At 49.1% G+C, this 26,512-nt stretch overlaps 1 protein-coding gene, 1 long non-coding RNA gene and 1 other non-coding gene across 3 annotated transcripts; 1 reads left to right on the forward strand and 2 right to left on the reverse strand.

Moving 5' to 3' along the window:
- Positions 1 to 4,582: 4,582 nt before the first annotated feature.
- On the reverse strand, positions 4,583 to 24,179 carry LOC118207752 (transketolase-like). The gene is made up of 14 exons (XM_035381713.1): positions 23,919 to 24,179; positions 21,031 to 21,148; positions 17,145 to 17,258; positions 16,646 to 16,743; positions 15,971 to 16,162; positions 15,221 to 15,348; positions 12,511 to 12,704; positions 11,001 to 11,165; positions 10,372 to 10,528; positions 8,845 to 8,975; positions 8,454 to 8,537; positions 8,163 to 8,259; positions 7,345 to 7,464; positions 4,583 to 5,913 (listed from the first exon to the last, which is right to left on the reverse strand). The coding sequence occupies exons 1-14, from the start codon at positions 24,023 to 24,025 to the stop codon at positions 5,741 to 5,743; spliced, it is 1,878 nt and encodes a 625-aa protein (XP_035237604.1). The 5' UTR covers positions 24,026 to 24,179; the 3' UTR covers positions 4,583 to 5,740.
- Positions 24,180 to 24,212: 33 nt separating this feature from the next.
- LOC118207753 lies at positions 24,213 to 26,034 on the forward strand. Its single transcript, XR_004761448.1, has 3 exons — positions 24,213 to 24,325; positions 24,937 to 25,215; positions 25,852 to 26,034. It is a non-coding gene; the product is annotated as an uncharacterized LOC118207753 (long non-coding RNA).
- trnah-gug lies at positions 25,010 to 25,081 on the reverse strand. Its single transcript has one exon. It is a non-coding gene; the product is annotated as a tRNA-His (tRNA).
- Positions 26,035 to 26,512: the final 478 nt, after the last annotated feature.

Here is a 26,512-nt window from a genome sequence, read left to right on the forward strand (position 1 = left end):
CCCCCCCACCCCCCACCCCCCCCAAACCCTGCCCCCCGCCCCCACTCTGCACAGCAGAGGAGGGAGAGAGAAAACACCTCCAACAAAGCCCCTCTTTCATTCCCGTGAACACCGAGGAAGGGAGGGTCCCCGGCGGGCGGAGTCGTGGGAAGGTGGCGCTTTCCGGACGGCGTCAGACAGACAGCAACGACGGCGGGGGAACGGTTACCGGCGGAAACGGCCCGTTCAGCAACAGGCGGGGGTGCGAGGCTCAGGACCAAGAAGCTCAAAGACTAAAAACGGAAGTCTGGGGGCCGCCTCTCAGCGTTCGGCGGGTGGGGGGCTGTTGGCACCTCACGGGGGCGCAGCACAGGAAGAAAGGGCCCTTTATCCCGCCCACACAGAGACCACGCCCCTCAGAGGTGACCCCACCTGACCGCCCATCACCGCTTCCATAATGCCTGGTGATGACATCACACTATGCCATGGTAACAGCAGCAATGTGCGTTCAGAATTACGCTCCTATACGTTTAATCACGTTCACCCACCTTGATTTTAAGACTGACTTTTTTTAACCGTCAGCTTCCACATACCTAGAAAAAACGGCAGAAATACATATACATATTCCCCATCCGCTTGCCCGCAAACAAACTCCTCGCACCCGTCTCCCACACTGCAAGACTATTTACCCACTTATTATTTTTTACCCGAGGACAAAAATAAGAAACAGGAAAATTTAGCCTGTGTGACTGTTGTATTATCAGAGCATGTCCTGTTTATGAAACATAAAAAGGCAGTGGGGAAAGGGGAATTTTTAACTCTGTAAATATCGATCCTCCCCCTCCTGTCTGTCCTGGGGACAGAGAGGTGGACAAACGTTGACTCAGGGAAATAGCCAATGCTGATCCCCCATTTTAGCATGATCAAATCCCACCCATACTCAGTGTTACCCAGAACTATTCATACCCAGTGTTACACAGAACTATCCACACCTAGTGTTACACAGAACTATTCACACCCAGTGTTACCCAGAACTACCCATACCCAGTGTTACACAGAACTATCTATACCCAGTGTTACACAGAACTACCCATACCCAGTGTTACTCAGAACTATCTATACCCAGTGTTACACAGAACTACCCATACCCAGTGTTACACAGAACTATCTATACCCAGTGTTACACAGAACTATCCACACCTAGTGTTACACAGAACTATCCATACCCAGTGTTACACAGAACTATCTATACCCAGTGTTACACAGAACTATCCACACCTAGTGTTACACAGAACTATCCATACCCAGTGTTACACAGAACTATCCATACCCAGTGTTACACAGAACTATTCATACCCAGTGTTACACAGAACTATCCATACCCAGTGTTACACAGAACTATTCATACCCAGTGTTACACAGAACTATTCATACCCAGTGTTACACAGAACTATCCACACCCAGTGTTACACAGAACTATCCATACTCAGTGTTACACAGAACTATCCATACCCAGCGTTAAACAGAACCATCCATACCCAGTGTTAGTAGTTCACCAGCTCAGCTGCACAGTCCACGGTCAGGGCTGCGCAGTCTACCAGCTCAGCTGCGCAGTCCGTGGTCAGGGCTGCGCAGTTCATGCAGCTGGAGCAGACGGACACACGCAGGCCCTTTAGCCTCCTATGTCTCATTCCATGCACTTCATATCATAGTACGTGAGCCTGCGGTTTACTGAAAGTTTGAGTATTATACACGTACCTAGTCTCATGGAACTAGTATCGTATAACTAGTCAACAATAAAATGTCTCATATCGCCTTGAATATTCCCACCGGCTTTTTAGACATTCTATCAATAATCCATCATATTTATTCCCCAAGAAAGAAATGAACAAAACAGGCCAGTCAGTGCTCGTGTTCTCCATTCACTCTCTCTCTCTGTCACGTTCTCTTTCTTATTTTCCCCAATTTTTCTCGTTTGCCGTTACTCCAAATGTTATTTATCGGACAGATACGACAACGTAAGAGTTACGAGGCAGAAATGACAGCGCTAAAGTTATGCGATCGTGATTAGGTGAGACTTGTTCAGCAGCAGATCTCGCTGGACACAGAGAAGAAATAACGTGCCAATTTTCAGGAGAGGAGAACCGTTTCTCCGAACGGCCTGGGGCTGCGGTTTGGGAACCGCGCCAGCAATGTTACGTGAGATTTCAGCACGGCTCCGTCTGCGTGAGACTTCAGCATGGCTCCGTCTGCATGTTTGCGTAAGTGCGGAATCTGCGAAGGTCGAGGAGGAGGACTGCTCTGGGTACGGGGGGGTCTGTGAGGACATCGCTCGTGCCAAGGCTGCAGAACAGTCGCAGTTTGGTGAAAATGCTGTCGGTGGAGAGTCGAGCGGAGATTCTGTGCCAAGCGCGTCTTTCGCCACTAATCTTAAAGCCAGGCAGCCGAACATCCCTGGCACTGAGATACCTCATCCTCAGGTGTAACCACATGCCCTCGATGCTTGTTACACAAGTATGGTGGCCTGTTGTATCATATCTCCCGCAAGATTCTTTTAGACTCACTTTATGGCTGCCAAAATAGGACATCCCATGGACACCTTTGCCTAGAGATATGATTTGTCTATTTAAAATTGGGGAATTTGGGCATAAAATCTTTAATAAACAGTGAAAAAATGTAAATAATACATGTAAATAAATGTTACTGCAACACCACCCAAGCAGGGATGGAAAAGGGGGAGAATCTTACACTTGTTGTTGCACTCTATGTCCAGTAGAGGGTACTTTATATGGAGGTTACCGGACTATTTAGGTTTAAGCCTAGCCAAACTCACCTCAGTAATACTTTATTAACAGTTTGAGCAATTTCAGTGGGTTGTTGTGACAGAGTTTAATGTTCATGGTTAAGAAAATTTGGCCAGACATACAGTGGTCTATTTGGCCAGGTTACTGTTGAGTGTGGCCTTACATTTATTTTATAATTTTTTATACCTCCGCGACGGCATGGCCGTGGCCGGAGGCATTATGTTTTCGGGTTGTCTGTCCGTCCGTCCGTCCGTCCCGATCCTCGTGAACGGGATATCTCAGGAACGCCTTGAAAGAATTTCTTCAAATTTGGCACAAACATCCACTTGGGCTCAAGGATGAACTGACTAGATTTTGGTAGTCAAAGGTCAAGGTCACTGTGACCACACAGAACACGTTTTTGCCTTGAGGGAATTTCTTCAAATTTGGCACAAACGTCCACTTGGACTCACGGATTAACTGATTAGATTTCGTGGTCAAAGGTCAATGTCACTGTGACCTCACAAAACACGTTTTTGGCCATAACTCAAGAATTCATACGCTAATTATGACAAAGTTTCACACAAATGTCTAATTGGATAAAATGATGAAGTGATGACATTTTATATCCAAACTGGCTACAGGTTGGCGGAGGCATACAACCACAAGGTGGTATTTCTAGTTTTAAATGTTGTTTTTTTTAATCACAACCCTAAGCTCAATATGGATTTATGAACCATCCATCCAAAGTCATTTTACAACTATTAACTTTTTAAAAATAAGCATATGAAATGACTGTGATCCCACTGCCTAACCTCTCTCAACCATGGAATCAAGCTCAGTAAAATTGTTTTGAAGCACAATACTGACCTCTAGTGCCTACAAAAAAGGATTAAAATACTCATAAAACATCAACACTATCAGAATACACCGTCATACTGTATATATTTAACTGTACTGGTTATGTGGACAAAGTTGTAAATTGCTCAGTTTCAAAATAACTGAATACATTTCTTTCGTAAAGGCTAGCATCTTTCTGACCTTCGGGCCCATTTTACTCTATGGTAAAAGGTTTATCTATGGTATCTCTCCAATCTATTTTAGGCCAATATAACAGGGAAGTGAATGACCTTTAACATGGAGGTTCTTCAGTACAACGCGATTGGGGCGCGGGAGTGGGGGTGGGACTGAGCAGCCTCACTGGGAGTCACGTTCCCTCGTTCCCGGAGACAGCCGAACGAGAGAGTCTGACGCGTTCGCACTGGGGCTGGGTTTGCACGCGCTCACTCACAGGAAGTTCACAGAACGGCACAGGAAGTGCGCTTCTGAGGGCGGGGCTTAGGCTCAACCAGGAGGACAACACCGTGTCAGTAGGTCAAGTCTGAGACCAAGTCCAAGTCACTCAATCAGCAGTCCAAGTCCCATTCCAAGTTCTCTCTACAGCACTCATTAGTGAAGCGATTAACACAAAAACAGAATCAGATTTTACAGCTATTACAAACTTGATTACAAGTACACAGGGCCAGAGACATCGAATGGCCCTTTTTTATTTAGGCAGGATGAACAGCCCATTACACGATAATTACTACACAAAAAAGTCCAAGTTCAAGTCAAAAAACCTCCAAGTGCAAGTCAAGTCACAAGTCGCCGTTATTGTGACCCGTGTCAGACCAAGTCCTGGACGAAAAAACTGACACTTTCTCACACACACACACACACATCTCCCGAAACAGACAGACACACACACCGTAGAAGACAACACTTAGCCTGCACCAGTAAGTCTGCCTCTTCGTTATTCCAAAAAAGACAGACAAATGAACTGGGAGTTTCCGCACAGTTTAATTCATCACTCACAAGCTGTAACTACGGCAACGCAAGTGTGACGTGTTTCTGCAACGGGAGCTGCTCACAGTGTTTCAGAAACATCTGATCATGCCCTAGCTTCTACACATTTTCCCTACGAGCCTTAGAGGCAGTGTCATTTCAAACCAGGAAGCTGGAAAGGTTAAAGATCCTAGGTGATGGAAAGGTTTAAGATTCACATGCTGCCACCGGGAAGCAACTCCAGGAATTCAAAAGCGAGTGTTTGCTATTATTCAGCCTTGCCGTGTCCTGCCATTGAACCAGAGGATATGAGATCTCCAAACAGCCTCAGCAAAGCCAGTAAGTACAGGGAAATATCAAACACACAGGCAAGGTCACGGCAAGGTCACACACTGTAGCCATAGAACGTTCCGGAAGAAAACGGGCAGAGGAATTTGGGAGTACAGAGGCTCCTGATTTTCTCACACTAAAGCAAAACAGCTGCAGAAAAGGAATGTTACATTTAAGCACAAGAGGAATGTTACATTTAAGCAGAAGAGGAATGTTAAAATCAGACAAACCACTACATTACTGCTGACACGTACACAGACTGTAAGAGAAGCTGGACTAGGCCTGACCAATGAGACGCAGTCAGGAGGCTAAGCTCCTCCCACGTCTCTGAGGTCACAGCCGATGCCGCCGCCCCCACTGGCCCACCCCCTCTCCCTGACTCCACTCGGCCCGGTCACACAAGTTAGGCATAATTCCATTTCTGCAAAAGAGGTCAAGAGATGCTTATTCGTACTGGTCAAACCCAATTAAGTTGATTTACCCAAATGTTCATGTTAGAGTGGAGGGAATGCATTGTCACGTAGAGGACATGCTTGGGAATATAAACAGGAACAGGAATGCAGGGTTCAAACTCGACAAGCTTTAAGTAAAGGGTGGGGTGAAGCGGAAACTGCACCACCCACGCAGGGTTATGTTGTTACGATGTTGCTACGATGTCACAGGGTTATGATGTCACCGCTGCAGCTCGCTGAAGTGGGGCTCCTGTCCTGACACGCTCCCCGCTTTGGGGAGGAAAGGGGACACGACTGTAACAACCAGGCCGAAAACAGGGCTGTCGGGGGAGAGGGTGCGTGGTGGGGGGGGGGGGCTGGGCGCGCACCCCATCAGTTGGCGAAGGCGGACCGGACGGCGGCCACGATGTTCTGGGCGCTGATGCCGTACATCTCCAGCAGCTCCTGCGGCTTCCCGCTCCGCGGAACGCCGGAGACAGCCAATCGCTGCACTACAATGCCAGGCTCCTCCCCCAGAGCGGAACACACTGCTTCACCGAGTCCACCTGAGAGGGGGAGGGAGCGGGGGGGGTGAGAGAGATAGAGAGAGAGAGAGAGAGAGAGGGAGTGGGGGGGTGAGAGAGAGAGAGAGAGTGGGGGGTGAGAGAGATAGAGAGAGAGAGAGAGAGACGGAGTGGGGGCTGAGACGTCATCTTTGTGGAAAACATGGGGAACGCATGCTGCTTGACCAACCTCAAGTCACTGTGCTAAATGATATTCTAAAAAAAAACCTGATGTTTGGAAGGCAAACACAACCACACAGGAGAGTGTGCCGCCCTTGCACTTGCACACGGCACTTCCTGATCGATGTCGCACTTTGTGTGGAGAAAAATATCATACAGCGCTCATGCCAAAAAAGGACATATGAACAGTTAAAAAGAGGAAGGAATGGCAAAAGAGAGAGATGAGTAGGAGAGAGACAGAGGAAGCAAAGAGAGAGAATGGGTGCAGAGAGAAAAGAGGAGGACGGTGCGGTATGGAGGAGAAAAGGTTGTGACCCCTGTCACCCTCTCTGTAAAAGGTTGTGACCCCTCTGACCCTCTCTGTAAAAGCTTGTGACCCCTCTCGCCCTCTCTGTAAAAGCTTGTGACCCCTCTCACCCTCTCTGTAAAAGGTTGTGACCCCCCTCACCCTCTCTGTAAAAGCTTGTGACCCCTCTGACCCTCTCTGTAAAAGGTTGTGACCCCTCTCGCCCTCTCTGTAAAAGCTTGTGACCCCTCTCACCCTCTCTGTGAAAGCTTGTGACCCCTCTCACCCTCTCTGTGAAAGCTTGTGACCCCTCTCACCCTCTCTGTAAAAGCTTGTGACCCCTCTCACCCTCTCCGTAAAAGCTTGTGACCCCTCTCACCCTCTCTGTAAAAGCTTGTGACCCCTCTGACCCTCTCTGTAAAAGCTTGTGACCCCTCTCACCCTCTCTGTAAAAGCTTGTGACCCCTCTGACCCTCTCTGTAAAAGGTTGTGACCCCTCTCACCCTCTCTGTAAAAGCTTGTGACCCCTCTCACCCTCTCTGTAAAAGGTTGTGACCCCCCTCACCCTCTCTGTAAAAACTTGTGACCCCTCTCACCCTCTCTGTAAAAGCTTGTGACCCCTCTCACCCTCTCTGTAAAAGCTTGTGACCCCTCTCACCCTCTCTATAAAAGCTTGTGACCCCTCTCACCCTCTCTGTAAAAGCTTGTGACCCCTCTCACCCTCTCTGTAAAAGCTTGTGACCCCTCTCACCCTCTCTGTAAAAGCTTGTGACCCCTCTCACCCTCTCTGTAAAAGCTTGTGACCCCTCTCACCCTCTCTGTAAAAGCTTGTGACCCCTCTCACCCTCTCTGTAAAAGCTTGTGACCCCTCTCGCCCTCTCTGTAAAAGCTTGTGACCCCTCTCGCCCTCTCTGTAAAAGCTTGTGACCCCTCTCACCCTCTCTGTAAAAGCTTGTGACCCCTCTCACCCTCTCTGTAGTGGTCCTCCACAGTGATGACTCGGCCTCCGGTTGCTCTGGCGCTCAGGAGGATGGTGGCCGTGTCCAGGGGTTTGATGGTGAACGGGTCAATGACCCGGATATTCACACCTGGAGAGAGCAAAGCAGGGGCGGGGCAGAGAGGGGGGCGGGACAGAGAGGGGGAGGGGCAGAATTAGAAAAGCCTAGAGACATCTGCAACTCTGGTCCTGGAGAGCCACAAGCTCTCCAGGACCAAAAATCAGCACCCAATTAATACCAAAGAACACCTTGGTCCTGGATGGAAAAGGGAACGCCCAAATGCTGAATGTAACCCCCGGAGCTGAGCCTAACCAGCGTGTGCGTGTGCTGCAGTGAAGCAAACCGATCGATCAAGGCCCTCCACCACCGAGTGGAATGTAGAGGAGAAGCAGACTCACCCAGTCTGTCTCCAACACCCATCTCACTGCTAAGCTTACTCTTCCCACCTCTATGAAGGGCCAGGTCTGCACTGGACAACCGTTACTCACTCATTTTATTTTTTGGTAGGCAAGTCGTTGTACTGATCTAGTAAGGCTGTCGCACCTCAGAACCAGGAAAGCTAAACCAGGGGACCAGGCCCAAAAACCAAAAGTTCCCAAACTCCTCCTCCCTCTACGATCCTCTCACAGTCATCCCATCTTCCGCCGTGGTCTGAAGACGCATCTCTTCAGGCTGTATCAGGACTAATTCTGTCACTACTCTGCAGGGCACTCCCAGTCTAGGATCGTTCTTATCACTTCAATTCTCCTAATTTGTTCCTGTACCCCAGAACCCCCTGCTTGACCCACCTTCTCCGGCCAGCTGATTGGCTGCAGTCAGGGCCTCGTGCAGTGTCACTCCAGCGCCAATGACTGTCACCCTGTCACTGTCCGACTGCCGCACTACCTGGAGAGAGGAGAGAGAGAGGGAGAGAGGGAGAGAGAGAGGGGGAGAGAGAGGGAGAGAGAGAGGGAGAGAGAGAGGGAGAGAGGGAGAGAGAGAGGGAGAGAGAGAGAGCGATGAAAAGACAGTCTCATGAAGCACACACACCTGTAGACACACAGTATGGGTGCCCCCTCCCTTGGGCCCCGGTGCCTGACCTTGGCCTGTCCAACGGCAAACTTCTCCTCTGAGCGGTAGATCACTGGAGTGTCCGGCCTGCTCGTCCTGATGAAGCAGATTCCCTGCAGGAGGAAGAGGAGATTCCAGCAAGAGGCATACACACGCACACTTACACACACTCATACACTCACACTTACACACACACACACACTTACACACACTCACACACACACACTCTCTCTCACACACACACACACACACAGCCACACTCTCTCACACACTCTCACACACACGCTCTCTCTCTCTCTCTCTCTCACACTCACACACACACACTCTCTCTCCCTCTCTCTCTCTCTCACACACACACACACACACTCTCTCTCTCTCTCTCACACACACACACACACACACACACACACACGCACACACCTTTGTGTTGGCTGCCAGCTCCACAGCTCTCTCAGTGGAGACTCCGTCTGAGGGGTAGAAGACGGTGCAGGTGGGGACCGCCCTGAACATGGCCAAGTCCTCCAGGGCCATCTGAGACGGCCCATCTTCCCCTGAACATAGGACAATACACCAGCCAATCAGAACCCAGTGTCTCATCCCTCCCTGAACAGGACAGTACACCGGCCAATCAGAACCCAGTGTCTCATCCCTCCCTGAACAGGACAGTACACCAGCCAATCAGAACCCAGGGTCCCATCCTCCCATGAACACAGGACAATACAGCAGCCAATCAGAACCCAGTGTCCCATCCTCTCCTGAACACAGGACCGTACACACCAGCCAATCAGAACCCAGTGTCTCATCCTCCCCTGAACACAGGACCGTACACCAGCCAATCAGAACACAGTGTCCCATCCTCCCCTGAACACAGGACAGCACACCAGCCAATCAGAACACAGTTAAGAGGGTGTGTGGTGATGTGTTGCTGTGCTGTAGGGGTGTGTGTTCATGTGTTGATGAGCTGTAGGGGTTTGTGTTGCTGTGCTGTACGGGTGTGTGTTGATGTGTTGCTGTGTTGTAGGAGTGTGTGTTGCTGTGTTGTAGGGGTTTGTGTTGCTGTGCTGTAGGAGTGTGTGTTGCGGTGTTGTAGGGGTGTGCGTTGCTGTGTTGTAGGGGTGTGTGTTGCTGTGTTGTAGGGGTGTGCGTTGCTGTGTTGTAGGGTTGTGCGTTGCCGTGTTGTAGGGGTGTGCGTTGCTGTGTTGTAGGGGTGTGTGTTGCTGTGTTGTAGGGGTGTGCGTTGCTGTGTTGTAGGGGTGTCTGTTGCTGTGTTGTAGAGGTGTGCATTGCTGTGTTGTAGGGTTGTGCGTTGCCGTGTTGTAGGGGTGTCTGTTGCTAGGTTGTAGGGGTGTAGGGGTGTGTGTTGTTGTGTTGTAGGGGTGTGCGTTGCTGTGTTGTAGGGGCGTGTGTTGCTGTGTTGTAGGGTTGTGCGTTGCCGTGTTGTAGGGGTGCAGGGGTGCGTGTTGCAGTGTTGTAGGGTTGTGCGTTGCCGTGTTGTAGGGGTGTAGGGGTGTGTGTTGCTGTGTTGTAGGGCTGTGCGTTGCCGTGTTGTCGGGGTGTAGGGTTGTGCGTTGCTGTGTTGTAGGGTTGTGCGTTGCCGTGTTGTCAGGGTGTAGGGGTGTGTGTTGCTGTGTTGTAGGGGTGTAGGGGTGTGTGTTGCTGTGTTGTAGGGCTGTGCGTTGCCGTGTTGTCAGGGTGTAGGGCTGTGCGTTGCCGTGTTGTAGGGGTGTAGGGGTGTGCGTTGCCGTGTTGTAGGGGTGTAGGGGTGTGTGTTGTAGGGGTGTAGGGGTGTGTGTTGTAGGGGTGTAGGGGTGTGTGTTGTAGGGGTGTAGGGGTGTGTGTTGCCGTGTTGTAGGGGTGTAGGGGTGTGTGTTGTAGGGGTGTAGGGGTGTGTGTTGTAGGGGTGTAGGGGTGTGTGTTGTAGGGGTGTAGGGGTGTGTGTTGTCTCACCGATGGAAACCCCGCAGTGGGAGCCCACCAGGTTGACGTTGGACTGCGAGATGGCCGCCATGCGGATCTGGTCGTAGGCCCGCGACATGAAGGCGGCGAACGTGCTGGCGAACGCGACCGTGCGGTCCCGCGTGGCGCACCCGATCGCCACGCTCACCTGCAGGGGTGAGAGGGAGCGTCAGGGTCTGATCACAGCGCCCCCTCATCCCCCGGAGGAGGAAACGCAAGTGCTGGAGGCTCGGATTGAGAAAACCGGTAGCAGTTTCAATCTAAAGCGGTGATAGCCAGCCCTGTTTCTGGAGATCTACCATCCTGTAGGCTTTCACTCCAACCCTAATTTAGCACACCTGACTCTGCTAATGAGCAGCTCAATGAGATCTCTAGCTGCTGAATGAGGTGTGCTTTGCAGTAGATCTCCCAGAACAGGGTTGGTTACCACTGATCTAAACCAATCAGCTCTTTGCATTGTACAACATGATTATTCAAAACCAATCAGCATTCATTGTTTATCTTGATTTGTACTTCACAGCGCGAGCAGGGAGTATAAACTGCAGCGGGTCACAGTACCACAGCGGTGGTGAACAGTGTGAGGTCAGAATGTGATGGATCTGTGTGCTCCTCTTCCTCACCATGTTCTGCTCAGCGATGAAGCACTCGATGTAGCGCTCGGGGTGGGCCTTCTTGAAGGTCTCGGAGAAGGTGGAGTTCTTGGTGTCTCCATCCAGTGCCACCACCCGGGAGCTGGCCTGACCCAGCCGAGCCAGAGCCACTCCGTACGCCCGGCGAGTGGAAATCTGCGCCGTGATCACGCACACGCACACACACACACATGCACACGCGCACACGCGCACACACACGCACACGCGCACACACACACGCGGACACAGACACACACACATACGCACACACACACACACACGCGCACGCATACACACACACGCACACACACACGCACAAACGCACACACAGAATGTATAAGCCAGCCATTTGCACATTTTGGTAAACAGATTAATAACTAATGAATACAATGCATATAACCTATAAATACAAATACGATATACAGTATATAGTGTACGTATTCCAGACAAAAGACTAGGTTTTAAGCAACAGTAAGCATTGACAATGTAGATAAAAAGAGAGGAATTTGAGACAAGTACTCTTACATGGACACGTCATGACAGGAGTACCATTCCCTTATAATATATAGTCATGCAGCTACTTATTTAACAGAAACTCACATAAACAAGCTTATCTACACTCATGAAAGCATTTGTTAAATTTCTTTCCAAGCTTGGAATCTATAAATATACTGGTAATATGTCAAATACTGAAGTAAAAATGCATTTCAAGGCAAGTCAAGTCAATGTGATTTCAAGTCAAGAGGCTGAACAAAAAGAAAAAAAATGCAAAAATGGGTTTGTTGAACAGGATGTTTTGCATATTGACATTCTGAAAGCAGCTTGTTTTCATTTTTACCGGTTTATCCAACCTCCCGAGTCCCTTCCTCTGGTCCCGCTACGGACAGCTTTGCGTGAGGTAGCTGGACCACATGACTCAGATTACTGCTTTTCAAAACCAACCTTGACCTGACAGCTAACTTTATTAGGTTCTGAATGTTAAGCGTTGCTAAATGGAGTATACCGATCTCTGCATCAACACTGTAAAATTACAAAAAAATATTTCTGTTTTATAAAAGGTATTCACATATGACAGTGATATAGATGTCTATTTTATTTCTATTGTTCAATAAAACTGGATTTTTCCTTTAATCGGCATAATAGTTTAAAATATCGCATAATTCATGGTGGGGGGGGTGGATATGATATGAACCCTATATTGATATGCAAATTGTATCATAGGCAGAGAGTATGATCTCAGGCCTAGAAACCAGAGAGGACGTCTACCAATCACAGAGCAACAAAAGAATGACAGAAGTAGACGGATAGCTTCTTTCCAGACTGGATACCATAAGGGATCCTAGAAAGTATCCACCAATCACTGCTGGCATTGTTCCGTTTCTTATCACCAATGTGTCCTGTGATTGGTGGAGCTCCTGTCTGATATCTATGCAAAAGGTGATAACAGCAACATCCTACCCCTATATTATCACCCCGGGCGACAGCAGGCCAGGTGGCTCACCTTGTCCCCCTTTTTGTGGGCAGGTGGGGAGGGCAGGCGGATGGGGGACAGGTCGAGGTGGGGGACGTCATCGTCGGGCTGATCTGGGTACAGCGGCTTGTTGGTCTGGATCTGCCCCTTAAGGTCAGCGAGCAGGGCATCGACGCGGTCCTTGGGAATGGGCTTCCCGTGCCAGTTATCCTCATTCTCAATCCCTGTGGAGGACACGCCGGCCACGTGATTTAAAGTGACGCACACCACCACCACCACCACCAGGGGGAGACAGATCTCACCAAAGAGATCATGAAATGCCACCTTCGAGTCAACACATTCAGAAATTAAATGCGGTGAAAAGGAAACACCATAGATATTGGATTTGCAGATATTCAGCTGTGTGTACAAACCTTCTTATCACAGAGGAGTGTTTCCCTATATAATAGACCAATAAAAACCTCTTTAAATTGACACAGAAATTGGTCTGGGGACATCCCTGATTATGCTCGTTTCTGTTTCAACTGAAGTTGCAAACAGTGAATTTTAACAACCAGTTAGTTCCCAATAAACACTTTAAATGTATATTGAGGAACAGAGTTGAGCCTTATTGAGAGAAATGGCTAGCTATGCCATGAAGAATATATGTCCCATATTCACAGCCCAGGGACACTTAGTCAGTAAGCCAGTCGGTACCTAACTCTTTCACTTTGTCACTGAAACTACACCTATTTGCACAATGCAGACTTTGGCTTGCTGCCATTTGCTTGTCGGTGAACTCTTCACTTTCCACAGACAAGCAAATGGCAGCAAGCCAAGTCTGCATTGTGTAAATAGGAAACATTTATGAAAGAACTTAACTTGTAAAAAAAAAAGTTCACTTTTCTGAATTAAAAAGGAGACGCATCAGGACCCCTGAATTTAGCAACTCATCCGAACATAAAAAGACTTAAGCAGATACACATATGCATGTAGATATAGATCCTGAGGGGCAGCTGAGGTTTAACCAATAATAAGCTCCCTTCATGCTGCTTTGACCCAACCTTTGATCCCATCACGGGGGCTAAGATTAGGGCAGGAGCAGTCAATCATTATTAAAGCGGTAAGCTGAAACAGCTAAAGCTCCTGACCCCAGAGTCTGAGTGTGCAGAACCGCCACCTGTGCGGGCTTTCTGCCCTCAGAACCTACAGGAGGTGTAGGAGGTGCGGTCCAGTCGTCAGGGAGACGGAGCGGGAGGTGTAGGAGGTGCGGTCCAGTCATCAGGGGGACGGAGCGGGAGGTGTAGGAGGTGCGGTCCAGTCATCAGGGAGATGGAGCGGGAGGTGTAGGAGGTGCGGTCCAGTCATCAGGGAGATGGAGCGGGAGGTGTAGGAGGTGCGGTTCAGTCGTCAGGGGGGCGGAGCGGGAGGTGTAGGAGGTGCAGTCCAGTCATCAGGGGGACAGAGCAGGAGGTGTAGGAGGTGCGGTCCAGTCGTCAGGGTGACGGAGCGGGAGGTGTAGGAGGTGCGGTCCAGTCGTCAGGGTGACGGAGCGGGAGGTGTAGGAGGTGCGGTCCAGTCGTCAGGGGGACGGAGCGGGAGGTGTAGGAGGTGCGGTCCAGTCGTCAGGGGGACGGAGCGGGAGGTGTAGGAGGTGCGGTCCAGTCGTCAGGGTGACAGAGCGGGAGGTGTAGGAGGTGCGGTCCAGTCATCAGGGTGACGGAGCGGGAGGTGTAGGAGGTGCGGTCCAGTCATCAGGGTGACGGAGCAGGAGGTGTAGGAGGTGCGGTCTAGTCGTCAGGGGGACGGAGCGGGAGGTGTAGGAGGTGCGGTCCAATCGTCAGGGTGACAGAGCGGGAGGTGTAGGAGGTGCGGTCCAGTCGTCAGGGTGACGGAGCAGGAGGTGTAGGAGGTGCGGTCTAGTCATCAGGGGGACGGAGCGGGAGGTGTAGGAGGTGCGGTCCAGTCGTCAGGGTGACAGAGCGGGAGGTGTAGGAGGTGCGGTCCAGTCGTCAGGGTGACGGAGCGGGAGGTGTAGGAGGTGCGGTCCAGTCGTCAGGGGGACGGAGCGGGAGGTGTAGGAGGTGCGGTCCAGTCGTCAGGGGGACGGAGCGGGAGGTGTAGGAGGTGCGGTCCAGTCGTCAGGGGGACGGAGCAGGAGGTGTAGGAGGTGCGGTCCAGTCATCAGGGTGACGGAGCGGGAGGTGTAGGAGGTGCAGTCCAGTCATCAGGGGGACGGAGCGGGAGGTGTAGGAGGTGCGGTCCAGTCGTCAGGGGGACGGAGCGGGAGGTGTAGGAGGTGCAGTCCAGTCATCAGGGGGACGGAGCGGGAGGTGTAGGAGGTGCGGTCCAGTCGTCAGGGTTACGGAGCAGGAGGTGTAGGAGGTGCGGTCCAGTCGTCAGGGTGACGGAGCGGGAGGTGTAGGAGGTGCGGTCCAGTCGTCAGGGTGACAGAGCGGGAGGTGTAGGAGGTGCGGTCCAGTCGTCAGGGTTACGGAGCAGGAGGTGTAGGAGGTGCGGTCCAGTCGTCAGGGTGACAGAGCGGGAGGTGTAGGAGGTGCGGTCCAGTCGTCAGGGTTACGGAGCGGGAGGTGTAGGAGGTGCGGTCCAGTCGTCAGGGGGACAGAGCAGGAGGTGTAGGAGGTGCGGTCCAGTCGTCAGGGGGACGGAGCGGGAGGTGTAGGAGGTGCGGTCCAGTCGTCAGGGTGACGGAGCGGGAGGTGCGGTCCAGTCGTCAGGGTGACGGAGGGGTGTCGCTCACCTCGGAGCCCTTTGCCCTTGAACGTTTTGGCGACGATGGCGGTAGGCTTGCCCTTCTGCTGCTGCGCCTGCCACAGGGCCTTGCACAGCTCCTCCACGTCATGCCCGTCCACCACGTAGGTGTTCCACCTGAGACAGCGCACAGTCAGTACCAGCCTGCCCAACCAATCACAGGGCTCCCTGCTTACGCTGGGGGAAGCAGCGGACCCATCATTCTGCTAAGGAAAGTTCAGTCATTTATCTGAAGTAAAATAACTACTAAACCTCTGCGTGGATGTATGACGCTGTATTGGATGGCTATGTTGCTGGATAATATTCTGAATGAGCTCTGGAGATAATATCCTCATTAGAGGACAATAAAGCAGTCTGATCTAATCTCATCAGACCTAAACGCATACGAGGGAGGACTTCCTGTGGTGATTACGAGAGTTACAAGTACAAAAAGTAAATATTAACACTGAAACACATGACAGTGTAATTGACCCTTTGAAGAGCAGGTTTTTTCAAAACTCTAAGTCAGTGTTCTAGAACTCCACTGCTTTCAGTTACCAGTGGCGACCGTTACATCAGCATTAGAATGTTCAGGTAAGAACATTCTAATCACCTATTTGTGACCTCACACCCTAAAGAGGAAACAGCACAGGGCTGTAAGCACAGGTTTTTCCCCCTCAGGCTGCAGTGAGGTCCGAGCCTTGAGCACCCGTACCGGGGTCCGGAGTTCAGAGGTCAGAGTTGAGGGGTTAAGCCGTACCCGAACGCCTCGCAGCGGCGGCGGTAAGCGTCGACGTCGTGCTGCAGCGGGGCGGGCTCACTCTGCCCCAGGCGGTTCACGTCCAGGATGGCCACCAGGTTGTCCAGGCCGTAGTAGGAGGCGAAGGCCATGGCCTCCCACACGGCTCCCTCCGAGCACTCCCCATCTCCCAGCATGCAGTACACCCGGTAACTATGACATCACAGGGCGGAAGAAACACAGGGCATCACTGGGGATCCACCCAAATAAGAGAGCATTTCCATTTTACCGATGTTTTACCGATGAATGCCAGGAGGGGACATTTCCACAGTGTGCTATGGTCCCAGCTGGCACAGGTAAAATTTCTTTGAATACAAAAAAAAAAGACGTTTTAAAAGACGTTCATAACCATCATGTTATGATTAAATAAAACGTTTACATAATTCATATTTATTATTTATACATATTGAGCTTCTGTCCTGAGCCAGATTACAAGAATTGAAGACCATTTTTGACAGACGACAGATCAGGCAGTAAATACTCTGTGTAAATTCTGAAGTTGTTGGTGGGTGTGTGTGGGAGTACCCAGACTCCGAGTATAACATGTAAATTAAGCCGGCACAGTTTCTGTGGAGGTGAGACGATGCTTGGCTTGTTAATATGCGATGCATTTGGAAGAAGGATTTAGGGCAGTACCTGGCCTTGTCAAAGTGTTTCCCAGTGTAGGCCATCCCACAGGCAGCTCCCAGTCCCTGTCCTAGGGACCCCGTTGCCACGTCAACGAACGCCAGCTTCTGCGGACGGCACACAGCAGAAACCCGCAAACCTTGGGGTGCTGCCCTACCTCAACTCAACCGAGAATAATTAACTACCAGCATCTAAAAAATGTAAACATTTATTTTAATGTGCAGAAGTCATACCAGCACTCATTGCACACTACGGCATCACACTTTAGGCCATATTGCCATTGCAGTGCTGTGATGCAAGTGCACAACTGTCAGCATTTGAGCAGTCACTGTGTGTGTGTGACCCCGGGCATGGATGACCATCAATAACTGCGCAGTCACTGTGTGTGTGTGTGTGTGTGTGTGTGACCCTGGGCGTGGATGACCATCAATAACTGTGCAGTCACTGTGTGTGTGTGTGTGTGTGTGTGTGACCACGGGCGTGGGCGGTCAAGGTGCGGGCGACTCACGGGGGTGGGGTGTCCCTCCAGATCGGAGTCGATCTTGCGCAGGTTCAGAATGTCCGCCTCTTTCACAAACCCCGCCTCTACCCAGGCGGCGTACAGGACCGGAGCAGCGTGACCCTGGGAAAAGAGTGGGACCCATTAACCGTCTGAAGAGTGGGACCCATTAACCGTCTGAAGAGTGGGACCCATTAACCGTCTGAAGAGTGGGACCCGTTAACCGTCTGAAGAGTGGGACCCATTAACCATCTGAAGAGTGGGACCCGTTAACCGTCTAAGAGTGGGACCCAGAGTGGGACCCATTAACCGTCTGGAGAGTGGGACCCATTAACCGTCTGAAGAGTGGGACCCGTTAACCGCCTGAAGAGTGGGACCCATTAACCATCTGAAGAGTGGGACCCGTTAACCGTCTGAAGAGTGGGATCCATTAACCGCCTGAAGAGTGGGACCCATTAACCGCCTGAAGAGTGGGACCCATTAACCATCTGAAGAGTGGGACCCGTTAACCGTCTGAAGAGTGGGACCCATTAACCGTCTGAAGAGTGGGACCCATTAACCATCTGAAGAGTGGGACCCGTTAACCGTCTGAAGAGTGGGATCCATTAACCGCCTGAAGAGTGGGACCCATTAACCGCCTGAAGAGTGGGACCCATTAACCATCTGAAGAGTGGGACCCGTTAACCGTCTGAAGAGTGGGACCCATTAACCGTCTGAAGAGTGGGACCCATTAACCGTCTGAAGAGTGGGACCCATTAACCGTCTGAAGAGTGGGACCCGTTAACCGTCTGAAGAGTGGGACCCATTAACCATCTGAAGAGTGGGACCCGTTAACCGTCTAAGAGTGGGACCCAGAGTGGGACCCGTTAACCGTCTAAGAGTGGGACCCAGAGTGGGACTCATTAACCGTCTAAGAGTGGGACCCATTAACCGTCTGAAGAGTGGGACCCATTAACCGCCTGAAGAGTGGGACCCATTAACCATCTGAAGAGTGGGACCCGTTAACCGTCTGAAGAGTGGGACCCGTTAACCGTCTAAGAGTGGGACCCATTAACCGTCTGAAGAGTGGGACCCATTAACCGTCTGAAGAGTGGGACCCATTAACCATCTGAAGAGTGGGACCCAGAGTGGGACCCATTAACCGTCTGAAGAGTGGGACCCGTTAACCGCCTGAAGAGTGGGACCCATTAACCATCTGAAGAGTGGGACCCAGAGTGGGACCCATTAACCGTCTGAAGAGTGGGACCCATTAACCGTCTGAAGAGTGGGACCCATTAACCGTCTGAAGAGTGGGACCCATTAACCATCTGAAGAGTGGGACCCAGAGTGGGACCCATTAACCGTCTGAAGAGTGGGACCCGTTAACCGCCTGAAGAGTGGGACCCATTAACCATCTGAAGAGTGGGACCCAGAGTGGGATCCATTAACCGCCTGAAGAGTGGGACCCATTAACCGTCTGAAGAGTGGGACCCATTAACCGTCTGAAGAGTGGGACCCATTAACCATCTGAAGAGTGGGACCCAGAGTGGGACCCATTAACCGTCTGAAGAGTGGGACCCGTTAACCGCCTGAAGAGTGGGACCCGTTAACCGCCTGAAGAGTGGGACCCATTAACCATCTGAAGAGTGGGACCCATTAACCGCCTGAAGAGTGGGACCCAGAGTGGGACCCATTAACCGTCTGGAGAGTGGGACCCATTAACCGCCTGAAGAGTGGGACCCAGAGTGGGACCCGTTAACCGCCTGAAGAGTGGGACCCAGAGTGGGACCCGTTAACCGTCTAAGAGTGGGACCCGTTAACCGCCTGAAGAGTGGGACCCATTAACCGCCTGAAGAGTGGGACCCGTTAACCGTCTAAGAGTGGGACCCGTTAACCGTCTGAAGAGTGGGACCCATTAACTGTCTGAAGAGTGGGACCCGTTAACCGTCTGAAGAGTGGGACCCGTTAACCGTCTGAAGAGTGGCTTTTTACGGAATAAGTCGGTGTTCTAGAGCTCCACTGCTTTCAGTTACCAGTGGTGATGGTTACATCAGCATTGGAATGTTCAGTTAAGAACATTCTAATCACACATTTGTGACCTCACACCTCAAAGGGTTAAACTCGCCGTTTCATCAAGTACTTGAATGATCCCTCTGAACACGAAAAGCACCTAATTAAGAAAAATTAACAGCTTCTTAAATACTGAGATTGTGGTTGGAACGAAAACCAACATAAACAGTACTCCAGGACCAAGGCTGGGAACACTGTATTAGACAATACGAGCTGCATGCTAACTGCTAGCTCCATCAGTGGCTGCAGATGGATGGAATTAGCTAGCATAGCTCCTACCTTTGAATCTACCCCAGTCATTGATTGTATATAAACGGACGACAGGAGGTCACTACTTTCAATGGACGAGATCGGAAGCCGATCATATCACTTCCTGATTGGCCTGATCCGGTTTGTGGCAAAAGATGTAGCCTACTCCTTGTTGTAGCTGCACTGATGAATTAGTTAGATTACAGCATCAAGGAGAGGGCGCAAAATCATCACGATTCACAAATCATCCTTGACATTTTGATGTATGAAATTATTCCTCTTATCGTCAAAGTAACTCGCTATTTTAAAAATTTTTATAATAGTTTTAAGAGAAATCCTGGCCCCCTCCTGACTCTAATCCACCTCTAGCGAGCGAATTACCATCATACGTCAATTTAACTCGCTTTCCAGTAGCGTTGTCGCAATAAGTTCCTTATCCGCGTCAAGCATAGGATAATTCCTTAAAAGGGCTTGCTATAGCTAGCTAAATTCAAAGTATCACCTTTTTGTCTCACAAAATATGATGTGGGTGATCATCCTGGGGATTGCAAAAAAAGGGGGGCGGGGCAAAAATAGTAAGTAATTATTTTATTTCTTGCCTTTATTTCAATAAAATTATGTTTCTTTTAACACTGCAAATCATGAAACAGGACAAATTCTTCCACTTGGCTTGTGTACTTCATTTTTTTTATGATATCCTGGTGCGTACCCTTTAATTTTAGATCAGTTCAAACGCGCAGTATTACACACAGACCGGTGTGTGTGTGCAGTATTATGTGGGGACCGTTGTGTGTGTGCAGTATTACGTGGGGACCGTTGTGTGTGTGCAGTATTACGTGGGGACCATTGTGTGTGTGCAGTATAACATGGGGACCGTTGTGTGCGTGCAGTATTACGTGGGGACCGTTGTGTGTGTGCAGTATTACGTGGGGACCGTTGTGTATGTGCGGTATTACGTGGGGACCGTTGTGTGCGTGCGGTATAACGTGGGGACCGTTGTGTGTGTGCAGTATTACGTGGGGACCGTTGTGTGTGTGCAGTATTACGTGGGGACCGTTGTGTGCGTGCGGTATTACATGGGGACCGGTGTGTGTGTGCAGTATTACGTGGGGACCGTTGTGTGTGCGCAGTATAATGTGGGGACCGTTGTGTGTGTGCAGTATTACATGTGGACCGTTGTGTGTGTGCAGTATAATGTGGGGACCGTTGTGTGTGTGTGCAGGATTACGTGGGGACCGTTGTGTGTGTGCAGTATTACGTGGGGACCGTTGTGTGTGTGCGGTATTACATGCGGAGCGTTGTGTGTGTGCAGTATTACGTGGGGACCGTTGTGTGCGTGCAGTATTACATGCGGACCACTGTGTGCGCGCAGTATTACATATGGACCGTTGTGTGTGTGCAGTATTACGTGGGGACCATTGTGTGTGTGCAGTATTACACACAGACTGTTGTGTGCGCGCAGTATTACATATGGACCGTTGTGTGTGTGCAGTATTACATGGGGACCGTTGTGTGTGTGCACTATTACGTGGGGACCGTTGTGTGTGTGCACTATTACGTGGGGACCGTTGTGTGCGTGCGGCGCCGGAGGACGCACCTTGCTCATGATGAAGCGGTCGTTGCAGGCGTTGCGCGGGTCGCTGGCCTTGTAGCGCATGGTGTGGAAGAACAGCACAGACATGATCTCAGCCGCACTGCAGCAGGAGGTGGGGTGTCTGGGCGGAGTCAGCGCAAAAAAAAAAAAAACAATTAACACATTTCTAAAAAATCAGTGCCGTGAGTTTCATGGATCCTCCTGTCCATTTCAGTTCGGTCAATTCAAGAAATGAACTGAAATTCAATGAATGGATTACAGAAAGGCCCACAGAACATTCTGGGCACTTTCCCACGTCATGAACTGAGTATCTGTTCATTTCCTGAATTGACATGAAACTGACCCCGACCCGGACAGTTACCATGACGTCAGTGACCCTGCAGTCACTCCAGGGTGTGAATTCATTTCCCGTGCGGGACAATCCTACAGCCCCTTTCTGACTGAGTATGAACAGCCTGATCATCTCTGCGATACAGCGTAACACACAGTGCTATAGTCTGTACGGGAACACGTACCTGAACCCGGTACCAAAGTCCTGCTGTAGTGATATCAACTGCAATATTTACACAGCTTAAACACTTTGGGTTGAAGATGGACTCTCGGCTGGGGCTTAGAGCAGTGATACAGCTTCAGTTTCAGACATCGGTCCTTTAAAATTTACCTTCAATCAGGATATGTGGTTCTACTAAAACAGTTGGGTAGATTAGTGTCAGTGTTAGTGAAACAGCAGGCTGATAGGCCCTAATCACTCTGATTTCAGTGGGGCATAACGGGAGAGGTCTGGAAACTAATGCCGTTTTGCCTTGAAATTCAGGCAATAATTTTGGGAAAATATCACATTTTTTTCAGATGTTTTTGCACTCACATAAATTAATGTGAGGATATGCAAATTTGTACACACGCAAATACTCACTACTCAGAATTGAGGCAAAGGCACCATCATAACTGTATTTTTAAAAAGCACCCCCCCCCCCCAAATGAGAGTAAGAGTAAGTAAAACAGAAGAGTAAGTATTACCAGGCAAAATCTACAGCTACCATCCAAGTGCAGAGTTCACACCAAGCACAGTGCACAGTCAGGATTGGGACACACACACACACACACACCACATGCACCACACAGACACACACACACACACACACACACACACACCACACAAACACACGGCCACGACTGGAACAGACCGAGAGAATATGTTATTTCACCAGCTCCAGGCATAGCTGAGTATGTATGTCACCGTGGTTACACCACCACACTGACACATTGGACAGGGACAATTGACACTCATACCATTTCCCCTAACAGGGAACTTGTTTTATTTTACTGAAACTGTTTAGTTTTAAGCATGTTTGTTAGGTCTGTCACATGCACTACCGCCTGTGGGGCAGGTCCTGGTGCTGTTGACCCTAAGGGCAGAGGTCAGGATTCAGGGTGAGTTAGGTGGGCTTCTGTGCTAAGACATGCACAGCTTTTATGCCAGGGAAACCCCAGGCTTACACTTACTATCAGGCTCCAGATACACTGGATTACTGGGGTCATGTGGAGGTCAGCAAGGGTCTTCTTCAGAGTCACACATACAGTAACTCTTCCAGCCCTGAGACACTCAAAACGTTTCAACTATTAAACCGCAGAATCACACCAAAAAAACAAGGAGAGCTGCATCCAAATACACTGAAAGGCAAAGAAAATTGGTCATCCATAACATTTAGCAACATTTTACTATGAATTCATTCAACTGGAGAATATGAACAATACCCATTTCAATAATAAACCTATACATAATGTGCCATTGCATGGTAACCGTGCAAGTGATTTAGCACGTGGCACGTGACAGCTTTCGTTGTTAGATTCCGATTATTCTACAATGACAACCTTTCAGGAAACACACCAACGTTATACGTCCGTTTTACTCATTCTTGAAAACACGTTTTTCCAGATATCCTTTCCATTAAAAAAAGGCTTTACGCTGTGTCAACATTTCCAAAAAGAAAATATGAAGGCTCGGTTCACTGAAACCTATCAGGAAGTAGGAAGCATAATTCATTTCAGGGATGTACATGATTTCTCAAACTGGGACAACCATGCAGCAAAATATCAAAAGTTTAAACAAACACCACAGATCATTTTAACGCTTTAAATAATTATGGCTATTATTTGCGTTGTACGCCTTTAAAGTCAAGAAAACGCGTTTTTTTATCGTAGCGACAATCCATTCAACAGAAAGGACAGCAGGTGCAATGTGGCTCTGGGCTAAAGTCCAAGTCCGGTATTCAGCGCTTTCTACTTTTCGGAAAACCTTGCAGCTGCATAACGACCGACGAGTGTGGAAAAACTGCACGAGGACCCCCATGTGACTTCTGTCAGTGTCATCTTAGTTACATTATTCAAGTTTAAACATAACGTTGTTGTGACTGCAAAACACATTGTCATTTTTGCCCCGTAACTGCAAGATTTAGTCGTAACGGTCAACGAAATAAAATGCAACGACAGACGTGCATCCAATTCCGTTCATGGTTCCTGCAGAAAATATGGAACCGCCCACTGAGACTGAACGTTGATACACTGTATGCTCGTACCATGGCTCGTACACGTCGTTCGGTATATTCGTCCAGTCTAACGAATATGAAAATAACTTGCAGCACACGGTAACTTGTCGTCTACGTAGTTATGCATTCGACCAACTTATATCCATATCCCTAGTCAGCTAGTGGGACAAGCCACTAATAATTACAGTGGCTACATTATGAAAGTAAACTGGACGTGATGTGACGCTGCACGAACATGTCCTCTCGCATTCAACAATTCAGCGTCTGCCAGCTAGGCACAGGCTACATTTATGACGTTATTTGAATGTTAACAGGAATACAGTATAGTTTAACGGATTTATTTACCCAGAGTTGGAAGCACATGTCGCCCTAATGGAGTGGATCCTCAACTTGTTCGCAATATCCTTCAGGCCTTGCAGTTTTTTCTCGTCGGGTTTATGATAGTTAGCCATTTTCTTATTTTCTCTTCAGTCGTCTAACAGTATAGAATGCGATTAGCATGCAAGAGCCCCACAAATCCGTAAACCTTAATCTTGTCCGAAAGCTTACAGACCCGGCGCGTGCTTTAACCAGGGCAGTGCTGCAGAGAGGAAGACTCCGATCAGCGACAGGCGTTTTAACGCAGGACCTCCCCGTAGCCCGACCCTCTCTTTCAACATGTTTGGATGGGCGGAGTCTGCAGTGTTCTGCGGAATCACACCACTAATACGACGAAAGCGGGAGAAATTACTTCAGTTTCAGCGACAATGAAGGTTGTGATGGTCGTGCAATTTGACTATTATATGTGGGCTGGAGAATTTTTTTGATTATAATGTAACTGAAACCAGTAATTTAATTCAAGTTCACACACGAGCGTAACGTGTCCCGTAGGCCAAATGCTCTAAATCGAAGATAGTCAAATTTCCTCCCCGAAATCTTTTGTTTTGTTGACAGAATTCTGATCCTTTCTGTATCAGAATTTAACTCGACTTTGGTTGTATAATGAACTTTGGCTCTATAATGAACTTAAATCGTGAATAGCCTATTATTCACGGCACTGCCGTTTACTACACCCTATCACGCACTGGCTGCTCTGCACACAGGGAACAGTGTGAAGTGAACTCAGCACTGTGCAGCGATAACGCTACTCGTACAGCTGGACTGTCGACCAACAAACGTTAAATGTTGGATTGTGTCCCTTTAATTTGTGATGAGAATGCGTTACTTTGACTTGTGATTTGTATTAAATTACGAGAGGGCTGCAATCTAATTGATACATGAAGACTATGAAAGTTATGTATTAAAATGAACAGGTGCCATGAATTTATCGGTTATAGTCAGTAATCAAACCATCACAACACGCTCTCTTCCTGTCCTCCTCCAGTCATATACCCACACCTACCATTTGCTCCCAGCAAAAGCAACGCCTCCTTACAGCCGTGTCAGGACTTTCATCCTGCCGTGACCCGGATTCGAACCGGGGTTGCTGCGGCCACAACGCAGAGTACTAACCACTATACGATCACGGCGAGCTACTGGGGGCTGATTCGAGACGGCAGCCCCAAGAGGAACTGTCCCACAGACTGTTGTGCAAATTGCGGATTGACGCAGAGTGGCTAATCAATGAGCAGATTTTCTACCTCGAAAATAAGAAAGGTGCAAGGTAAAATCTCCCATTTAGTAATCTAGATGTTTGAAACAAAGTTTCTTTTGTTAAAATTGCTGTGAATTATTAAAATAGTGATTGTGCTGATATGTGCATAAACTACTTTTATTAAACTCATGACATTTCAAACTGGTTGCTTGACTCAGCTGCACCAAGCTTGTCCCAGCTTTCTAGTTTTCTACAGAAGAACAGCAAGAAGCACCACCAGCTAGCACAACAAGGTGCCGCTTATGGTTTAGCACTGTAATGGACCCGTTCCAACATCCTCTTTCAGCGTACTTCCCAGGTCCTAATGCCACAGTTACAGTCGCCAACCTGAAAAATGTAATCTAGGGACAGTACAGTCCCTACAGTACCTGTCCCAAAGCAATGTGCTAACAAATATATCCAGACGCATCATGCCCACTCAAGCTGGGGGGGCACGTGCCCCACCAGATTTTTGATATCTGGATTTTTATATATTTTTTTAATATACTTTTTATATTTTTATTTTATTTTATTACTATTATTTTTTATAATATGTAGTTATGATCATTTTATATTATGAGTCAAACGTATTCTTCTAATTATGTCATAGATCATACCTCAAAACGTCTCACACCTTTTCCCTATGGTATTGGTTTCTTCCAAAAGTTGCAGGATGAAATCAGTTCGCAACAGCAGGTACGCATGCACACAGCACTCTGTTGCGCACCAGTGCTGGAGGAGATGTAGACTACAGCTTCGTTGTGTTGCTGAAGTGGTTAGTAGAGCATCGATCCCTTTTTCAAACGTGAAAATGAAATGCAATTAGTTATACGCACTTAATTGCATTTGAGAAATATAGGCATAGTTTGCTTTGCAGGATTACATTACATTACAGGCATTTGGCAGACGCTCTTATCCAGAGCGACGTACAACAAAGTGTATAACCATAACCAGGAACAAGTATGACGAAACCCCTAGAGAGAAGTACCGGTCCAAGTACAGGGAACAACCGCATAGTTCAACCTGGACCCTGGTGGTTAAACTGATTAACACTAGCAACGAGAACGGCAACAACGCAATCTATGGAAAAATAAAAATAAATAAAAATACAAGTAGTGATAGTGGACAATCACCACCTGAAGCTCAACCTGGGAAAGACGGAGCTAATCTTTATTCCTGCTCTAACCTCTCCCCTCGATTTTTCCATTTCCCTCGGGAACACCTTAGTGACATCATCACCCTGTGCCAAGAATCTCTGAGTGGTGATGGACAACAGGTTGTCCCTCTCCAAGAACATCGCAGCAGTAAGCCGGGTGTGCATTTTCAC

Source organism: Anguilla anguilla, chromosome 11 (assembly GCF_013347855.1).
Source record: "Anguilla anguilla isolate fAngAng1 chromosome 11, fAngAng1.pri, whole genome shotgun sequence".
Lineage (NCBI taxonomy): Eukaryota > Metazoa > Chordata > Actinopteri > Anguilliformes > Anguillidae > Anguilla > Anguilla anguilla.